The sequence below is a fragment of the Convolutriloba macropyga genome, chromosome 3, assembly GCF_964194025.1.
Source record: "Convolutriloba macropyga chromosome 3, txConMacr16.3, whole genome shotgun sequence".
NCBI classification, from domain to species: Eukaryota; Metazoa; Xenacoelomorpha; order Acoela; family Convolutidae; genus Convolutriloba; species Convolutriloba macropyga.
The window spans coordinates 211,884-221,883 of record NC_134470.1 but is presented as its reverse complement, the minus strand read 5'-3'; the positions used below and the strand labels follow the sequence as shown (position 1 = coordinate 221,883).

The 10,000-nt window shown below is 38.7% G+C and overlaps 1 protein-coding gene across 1 annotated transcript in view; it reads left to right on the top strand.

The window, feature by feature from the left end:
- LOC142335820 (uncharacterized) overlaps window positions 1-10,000 on the top strand; it is a 61,320-nt gene that overhangs the window by 36,225 nt on the left and 15,095 nt on the right. The window contains exon 4 of the mRNA XM_075384149.1: window positions 1,773-1,971. Within this exon, the coding sequence (XP_075240264.1) occupies window positions 1,773-1,971 (199 nt within the window). The remainder of the gene's footprint in view (window positions 1-1,772; window positions 1,972-10,000) is intronic.

The window sequence follows — 10,000 nt, the reverse complement described above, 5'->3', positions numbered from 1 at the left end:
AAATGCCATAAATAAACAACGGAACGTCAAAAAACTTCTCACAAAGACAACGGACAAAACTGGTAAAGCGACGAGTGAATTTACAAATCTGGTTCTTTTCAGAACACGCAGTAACAATCAGTAATTGATCTCGGATAGTTTTTACCACCATAAAGTCAGCAGCATTAAGTCAAAACTTAAATTTCAGTCCTATTTTAACAAAAAATTGGCGCAAACAGGTTAAGTCGGCACCCCAGGTTGAGGTCGGCAGTCCGAAGTGACCCCTGATCAGACAACATTCGGGAGCGCACATGTTCCTGGTGCGCTCGAATTACATGGTCTGGAAAAGGCTTCGAGCGCCCTTTACTCTGGACAATTGTCTAGAACTTGTCTGATCACAGACAGTTTCGAGCGCACACTAGTCTGATCAGAGAATACTTTGAGAGCACACTAATCTGATCAGATGTCGTTTCAAAAGCACTTTAATGTGATCAGAGCGACGTTTCAAACGCACTTTAGTCTGATCAGATGTCGTTTCAAAAGCACCTTAATGTGATCAGAGCGACGTTTCGAACGCACTTTAGTCTGATCAGAGCGACGTTTCGAACGCACTTTAATCTGATCAGAGGACGTTTCGAGCGCACGATAGTCTGATCAGAAGATGTTTCGAGAGCTAAAATAGATAAAATAGGTTAAAACTCTCGGAAAAAAAATCAACTGTTGCGAACAACTTTTTGAGATTTTCCAGTATTTTTTGGGTGTGTTCCCCTCCTCCTTCTCTCAACCGGGCTGACTACAGCGGACCGGCTACAGTGGAGTTACAAAACAACAACTATAGAATTTTTTGAGCAGAGCAATAGGTGAAAAACCAAGTTCAATCTCTATCCTATCTGCAAACAAAGCAAAGTTAGTTCTAATTGCGTTAATAATCTGGCTATTTTTAAATTCTCACTGACTATTTTTCTACGCTTCTTCATAACCCACCCGAAATCAATACTTTTTTCTGCGGAGTGATGGTAAAATGATGTCATTTTACCAAATTTGCTTGTAAGTTCATAAATCCCAATATTTTTAGGAACCCTTAGTCCTAAGAAACCCTTTCTGGAACGTAAGAAAGACGCACGCCAGAGTGCAGCAAATGGAACATAATTACTAATGCGCTAATTTGTAGAATTTAGCTACAAAGATTCTGTATAAATGTTCCCTTTTTGCCACATTCCACAACGTAAACCCCATATATTGTAAACTTCCTGATAATTCATGAGAAAATATCAGCGTGAATCAGCGCTTCAATTTCTTTGGGTATTTTACACAGCTGAAGTTAATTAACTATAACATCAAAAATTTAAACCAAAAAAACAGACTCGCTTTGATAAAGACAGTCATTTTTTCTATATGAGAGTTCGATTGGCATTTCTGAGTGGGTAACATTTTTAGTGCATTTTAGGGTGTTTGCAGCGTAATGACCTCTGCAACTTCTGAGCTGTGTTGAGCTAGTCAGTTGATTGAGATTTTCGATTTGTTCAATCAAATTTGTGTTTAGTTTTGTAGAGTGATTAATTAATTGATCACTCTACAAAACTAAACACAGAACAAATTAAAAATCTCATTGATCTGACTAGATGAAGATAGCTCAGAGGTTGCAGACGTTATTACGCTGCAAAAACCCTCAGTTGATAATATTTCAGAATTTTACAGAGTATATAGTATACCCGATTCTCTGATTTATTGCTAAAAAATGCATGAGATTCTTCAAAGCCGATTGACTCTGCTGCTTAAAATGTTTGTTTTAGCTTATCTGCTGCAAAACTGGGAAGAAAAGTGTTCACTTTTGAGCCCCTTAGAGAGACTTTGATGTACTTAACAACCTCTGTAGCTATAAACTCACTGCAAAACTCAATTCGTGTGTTCCCAGTGGCACTCATGGATACGAGGAATCAATGTCTGGACATAGTTGTAGACAAAACAAACATTGGAGGAAGTTTCGTTCAATTAAAAAAAAATTGAACAGCAAATGTAAGCATTAGAAATCTTCGTTTACGAGCAGAAATTACCTGCGTTGAGGAAAACAATAGTTCCGATGTAACACGGTCGAATTATTTGTCGGTTTTTCAATTTACGCCAAAACTCCATTATTGCCGTTTTTAGATATTCTTGGCTTTGTCGAAAGAAAGCATCGCTACACGCTTGCCAGGACAAGGTGCTTGTCCGAATTTACTTATGATCACACCCACTCGAGCTCACAACCTGTGAATTATACGCTCGAAATTACAGGGTTTGGTTACTTTAAAAACACAGGATAGTCTAATAAGAGACTGACTCGAGCAAGTTCGAATCTGAACAGAGACAAATCTGAGTTCCATTGGGTCTAATCAGATAACATTGCGAGTGTGTATGGCCAAACTGAAATTTTTTGTCTCTGGATTTTTGTTAACTGTTTGATTAAAAAATACTGGCTCTACCGAAAGCCAACAGTACAAAATTTGCTGTAATCAAAACTTCCTTGAGAGTATTGGTTGGTTAGAGCCAAGATGTTCAGCTGCTAACAAACACTGGTTTCGTTTAAAAGTAATTATAAATAAAAAGTAGTGAATTTTTATGCAAAGCTCCCCAATTTTGTCTATTATTAAAGATAAGCACTGTTCTTCAAGCGCACGAGTAATTCAAGCGCACGATTGTCTGACAAGAGACCATTCAAGGTACATGTTTGTCAGATCAGATTCCTATTCGAGAGCAGGATGGGCTGGCAAGAGACAATTCAATAATCCCCAGGTTGAGGTCCAGAACCCCCCGGACATTAAAGATTCCCCGGGCTCAGGTCCAGACCCCCCGAACATTAAATATTCCCCAGGCTCAGGTCCAGACCCCCAGAACATTAAAGATTCCCCAGGTTCAGGTCCAGACCCCCCGACAATTAAATATTCCCCAGGTTCAGGTCCAGACCCCCCAGACAATTAAATATTCCCCACGTTCAGGTCCAGACCCCAGACCCTCTGATCAGACCCACTCGACCGCACACCCTTCTGTTTCCAGAAGGAAATTACAGGGCATGGACGGCAGTTCGATTGCACTATTATCTGGACCATGGTCTGGAGACCGTCTGATAAGAGTTTTTTTTGGTCTCCAAAGTCTGATCATTGGCGCAAATGGGTTCGAATATACTGAAAGATTTTTTCTCTGGATTTTTTGTTAATTGCCTGATTAAGAGATACTGGCTTTACCGAAACCCAACAGTACAATTTTGATGTAATCATAAATTCCTTGAGAGTATTGGTTGGTTAGAGCTAAGATGTTTAGCTGCTAACAAAAACTGGTCTCGTTTAAAAAAATTATAAATAAAAAGGTAGGGAATTTTTTTTCAAAGCTCCCCAATTTTGTCTGTTTTCAAAGACAAGCGATGTTCTGGTCGGAGTAATTCAAGCGCACGATTGTCTGACAAGACACCATTCATGGTACATGTTTGTCAGATCGGATTCCTATTCGAGAGCAGGATGGGCTGGCAAGAGACAATTAAACAATCCCCAGGTTGAGGTCCAGAACCCCCAAACATTAAAGATTCTCCGGGCTCAGGTCCAGACCCCACGAACATTAAATATTCCCCAGGCTCAGGTCCAGACCCCCAGAACATTAAAGATTCCCCAGGTTCAGGTCCAGACCCCCCAGACAATTAAATATTCCCCAGGTTCAGGTCCAGACCCCCCAGACAATTAAATATTCCCCAGTTCAGGTCCAGACCCCAGACCCTCTGATCGGACCCACTCGACCGCACACCCTTGTTTCCAGAAGGAAATTACAGGGAATGGACGGCAGTTCGATTGCACTATAGTCTGGACCATGGTCTGGTGACGGTCTGATAAGAGTTTACTCTGGTCTCCAAAGTCTGATCATTGGCGCAAATGGGTCCGACTATAATGAAAGATTTTTTCTCTGGATTTTTTGTTAATTGCCTGATGAAGAGATACTGGCTTTACCGAAAGCCAACAGTACATTTTTGATGTAATCATAAATTCGTTGAGAGTATTGGTTGGTTAGAGCTAAAATGTTTAGCTGCTAACGAAAACTGGTCTCGTTTAAAAATATTATAAATAAAAAATTGGAATTTTTATGGAAAGCTCCCCTATTTTGTCTATTTTCAAAGATAAGCGCTGTTCTGGTCGGAGTAATTCAAGCGCACGATTGTCTGACAAGACACCAGTCATGGTACATGTTTGTCAGATCGGATTCCTATTCGAGAGCAGGATGGGCTGGCAAGAGACAATTAAATAATCCCCAGGTTGAGGTCCAGAATCCCCGAACATTAAAGATTCCCCGGGCTCAGGTCCAGACCCCACGAACATTAAATATTCCCCAGGCTCAGGTCAAGACCCCCAGAACATTAAAGATTCCCCAGGTTCAGGTCCAGACCCCCCAGACAATTAAATATTCCCCAGTTTCAGGTCCAGACCCCCCCGACAATTAAATATTCCCCAGTTCAGGTCCAGACCCTAGACCCTCTGATCAGACCCACTCGACCGCACACCCTTGTTTCCAGAAGGAAATTACAGGGAATGGACGGCAGTTCGATTGCACTATAGTCTGGACCATGGTCTGGAGACGGTCTGATAAGAGTTTACTTTGATCTCCAAAGTCTGATCATTGGCGCAAATGGGTCCGACTATACTGAAAGATTTTTTCTCTGGATTTTTATTTAATTGCCTGATTAAGAGATACTGGCTTTACCGAAAGTCAACAGTACAATTTTGATGTAATCATAAATTCGTTGAGAGTATTGGTTGGTTAGAGCTAAATGTTTAGCTGCTAACAAAAACTGGTCTCGTTTATAAAAATTATAGACAAAAAATTGGAATTTTTATGGAAAGCTCCCCTATTTTGTCTATTTTCAAAGATAAGCGCTGTTCTGGTCGGAGTAATTCAAGCGCACGATTGTCTGACAAGACACCATTCATGGTACTTGTTTGTCAGATCGGATTCCTATTCGAGAGCAGGATGGGCTGGCAAGAGACAATTAAATAATCCCCAGGTTGAGGTCCAGAACCCCCGAACATTAAATATTTTCCAGGCTCAGGTCCAGACCCCCAGAACATTAAAGATTCCCCAGGTTCAGGTCCAGACCCCCAGACAATTAAATATTCCCCAGGTTCAGGTCCAGACCCCCCAGACAATTAAATATTCAACAGGTTCAGGTCCAGACCCCAGACCCTCTGATCAGACCCACTCGAGCGCACACCCATCTGTTTCCAGAAGGAAATTACAGGGCGTGGACGGCAGTCCGAGCGCAGTATAGTCTGGACCATTGTCTGGAGACGGTCTGATAAGAGTTTACTTTGGTCTGGAAAGTCTGATCATTGGCAGATTCAAGCACACTTGAGGAAAACAAATGCCTTATCGGAAATGGTGCGGAGCGCATATGGTCCTGATTAGAAATGACTTTGAGCGCATTTTGGTTTTATAATGAAGTGCAGATTGGCCTAATTTCAGGTCATTTCTAGCGCACTTCATATGCGTGGTAAAAATTTTTCGAGTGAACATGAGGCTTGTCACAGATTAATTCAAGCGCACTACGAGCGCAGGAAAAATTTTGGCACGGTTTAGTGTGACCAGAGGTTTTTTGGTCTCGGACTGGCTGATCAGATGCCATTCGTGTCTGATACCTCCTCGAGATAACGCTACGTCTAGAGATTACTGCTATGTCTTTTTTGTCCGATTGCAATATTTTGTCATCAGATTCTGATTTTAACGTTTCTTTTTTTCTCTGAACTTTCAATTTCTCAGTCAACTTTCAAACCGATTTCTCTCTCTCTCTCTCTCTCTCTTACTCACTCTGTTTCTCTCGCAGCAGTTCTTTGTGAAGTCAATTTTGTTGTTGAACTCTGATTATACCCCATACAAATAAGTGATTGGTTTTGGTTGGTCAGGTAGTTAATAAGATAGATAAAGGGCAATTAGGTAGGGGTAGTTTTATGGTAGAATTTGGGTCAGACGCATTGAAAAATAATGAGGCTAAAATGGGTAAGAGACTTCACTTTCTGAGAGGCTTCATTTCTTTATCCAACTCAGCTTATAATGAATACTCCAAAAACATGCATTCTCCGAGAAAACCTAAGAAAATTCCCGGATAATAAGGCAAGTACGTTATAAGTTTACTATATCTTTGTCGTTTGGCTTCTAGTGGAGAATCTGTATTGGTTTTTCCAATACCTAAATAGATTGACGAGTTGTGTGACAATTTTTTTGTGGAACAATAATATGCTGCTCTAAGGTCCTAAAAGTGTTCACAAGATAAAAAAGAGCTTCTATGACAAAGCCTCCGCAGAAACAAAGGCTACAGGATGAAATATTTTTTGCGGGAAAAATTTAGGCGGTTTCATTGCATATTTGCAGTCTCTTAGCTGGAATGCAATTTTAAATTAATTACTTTGTGCTAATTGTCTTTTTCTTTTACAATTTTTGTCAACAACATGACATGAACAATAAATGCTCAAAGCATCTAATTATTATTTTTTTCTATATTGGCTTATAGGTGTGACATTCATGCTTCAGACACTTTATCATAAAAAAGCTAACTTAACAATGGAATATTTTGGAAAATTTAAAAACAAAGAAATATGAGATTTATTAATTTCGAAAATTAGAATTCACTGACAAGTTATTATCAGTTAAAATATTTAGAGTAAAAAAAGCTTTGTAGAGAACAAAAACTTTGCAATATTTGCATTAAGTAAACATAGTTGTCGCTACGTTGAAATTGTTATGTGGGTTATTGTTGGACTTTTGATTTGATCGGTATCAATCTTAGTTTGTGTACGAGAAACAATGAAAAAAATGGCCAATGAAGGTTGATCCACATATTTCTGAAATGCCTCTTCAGTACAATTTTTAGGTCGTGACACTTGTAATCGTTAGCACATTGACTTTGTGTTCTTTACTTTCCTCTTTTGTAATTTTTTTCAAGCAAAATTTGTAGCATTTATATTAGTCCTTTAAAAGTCCTTTAAAAGGTTTTCCTTACTACTGACTTTGCCTGATAGTTTTCGTTTTCTAACTTTCATGGTTCAGGTAAATAGGCAAATCTCAGAGGGCCATTCTCTTAGAGCCTTACTCTTCCTAGTATGTAAGAGAAACTGTTGAACAGACAACAATTCATGAGGTCAAGAGTGGTTCTCTAGAGTTTGATATCTTTTCTCCATATTCTCCTTCACTTTTTTTTCAGATCAGTTAGGCTGATGAAGTAAATTGAACAGTATATATCTTGCTTAGTTTTTCCTTTGAACAGTCTTTATAACTCTTTTGATGCATAGAGATGACAATTGCAAGTATTAATCGGTTCTCCAAATGAAATGTTCTTCTGAATTTTCTACAAAAAGTTTTTTGCCTGGTTGTAATTTTTGTTATAAAAATCCTCAATCAGATTCTGGTTTCGATTTACGTAAATAACATTAATAGACACGTACCTAATGTTAACAGTAACTTAGTTTTATTATTTTTGTACTTAGTTTTTGTTTTATTTTTAATTAGCTTTATTATTTTTGTTTTATTTTGCGGCCCACTTTTTTCTTTCCCATCTGTTATACTTTCTCTCTCTCAGCACTTTCTAGTGAGGTCTTTCGTGTTATTTAACTTTGATTATGCTTCATACTAAGAGTGGGGTAGTTTTGGACGGGAAGGTGGTTAGTTACTTAGTCAGAGGGAAAATGGCTAATAAGGGGTAAGTTCTTGGTAGGATTTGGGTCCGAAGTAATGGGGAAAAAATGAGAGCAAAGGAGTCAGAGCTTTCTCAATCTGACTTCTTTACCCAACTTAACTTAGTTTGTATGCTACAAGAATATGCATACTCCAGGGATTTTAGGAAAAAAATAACGGATAGAAAAGAATGTACTTTAAAAGTTTACTACATCTTTGACTTTTGCTTCGAGTGGAAAGGTTGTACTGGTTTTTCTAATACGTAGCTTGATTGATGAGTCGGGCCACAAAAATTTTTTTCGGAGAAAGAAAACAATTTTCTAATGCCCTGATTAGTAACAACAAAGTAATTATACTTATATGACAAAAACGGACGTATAAACTTAATACAATATTTAAGCAGACTGACAAAAAAGTTCAAAAACCAAGAATGAAAAAACAGAGGCTACGGGATGCAAATTTTTTGCAGGTACAGTTAGGCGGTTGCATTGCATTTTTACATCGTTTTAGCGGGAACGCGAAATCAAATTAATTATTTTGTGTTTATTGTTACTTTTTCTTTTACAGCAAACAACATGACATAAACAATAAAAGCTAGAAGCATCTCATTAATATTTTTTAAATATAATGGAGGAGAAGTATGACATTTATTTCTTCAAAAATTTTAGCATTTCCCAAAATTATGTAATTAAAAATTGGAATAGTTTAGAGACGTTTAGAGACGTTCTGTAGAAATTTCAAATTTTGCAAAATTTGCATTATGAAAAAAACAATGAGCTATTCTGAGGCTTGTCGGACAATTTAGTCTTTTGTTGTCAAAAAAAAAGAAATCAATTGGATTCACACTAAATTCAAAAGTTAAGTCTTAAAATCGGAATCATGAATTTTCAAAAATTGTTTTTCAAAGGAACTCAATTCAATAGCCGACAATAGTAAAAATTTTGACATGCCACAAAGACGTTTCGGTCGGTAAATGACGAGGCTTAGAAAAAAAATGTGACACCATGTTTTTCAGATGTCATCGTGAATAACTTGAAATAATAAAATTCTTGTAATATAACGCATTCCAGTTGGATTCAGTGCAATCAAATGGTCAATAAAAAATAAAATAAGTGAAATTCAAATGGGTTTACAGAATTGAAATGAGCCATGGCTATGTTTGCATACAATATGAACCACAGAAAAAGAGAAGTGCAGAAATTTATATGCTCAAAATTATGTTTAGGCTCCTCAAAAAATTTTTGGCGACCAATCTTTTCATCAAACACGGTATACTAAAATCTCGTTCATTTCTCTTGAAAAACGCTTACATTGTTTTTACTTCAAATACAACTTTTGAGCAATGTTTGACCTCTGGGACAGTTTGGCTTATTCTGAAAAACAAGAGGAGGTCAAGAAATGTATAGATGTCAAAAGGTCAAACAACGCTCGAATTATAAATACCATGTGTGTATGTGTCTCTGTGTGTGTGTGTGCGTGCGTGTGTGTGTGTGTGTGTGTGTTTGTGTGTGTATACATGTGTGTGTGTGTGTGCGTACGTGCGTGCGTGCGTGCATATGCACGCATGTGTGTGGTGTGTGATTGTATACATGTGTGTGTGTGTGCGTACATGCGTGCGTGCGTGCATATGCACGCATGTGTGTGGTGTGTGATTGTGCATTTCTGTGTGTGTTGCGTGTGTGTGTGGCGCGCGTGTATGTGTGTTCGTAAATGTGTGTGTGTGCTTGTGCTTGTGTAAGATTTTGTGTGGTTTGTGTCTGTGCGTGCTTGCGTGCATGTGCATGCATGTGTGAGTTTGTGCATTTGTGTGTGTGTGTGTGTGTGTGTGTGTGTGCGTGTGGGTGGCGTGTGTGTGTATGTGTGTGTGTGTGCGTGCATGTGTGTGTATTGCTGCTTGTGTGTGTATCTCTGTGTGTGTGCGTCGTGTGTGTGTGTATGTGTCTGTGTGTGTGTGTGTGTGTCGTGTGCTTGTATGTGTGTGTTTGTGTGTGTGTGTGTGTGTGTGTGTGTGTTGGTGTGTTTGTGTGTGTGTGTGTGTGTGTGTGTGTGTGTGTGTGTGGTGTGGTTATGTGTGTGTGTGTGTGTGTGTTTCGTTGGGTGTGTGTGTGCCCGGGTCTAGGTTTTGTCAAAAAATAATGTAAGATTAGTGGTGAATAGTGGTGAAAAAAACCCGGCATCTTTTAGCGTTGAATGCGCTGAAAGCGGTGATTTTTTGTAAGAATTGCGTTGAATTTTGCGGTGAAAAATTTTTTTTCACCGCATTCACCGGAAATCTTACAAAAAAGAAACTGCCGTACTAGGGTTCGAACCTCTACCTCATGCGTGTCACCAACTTTGTAAC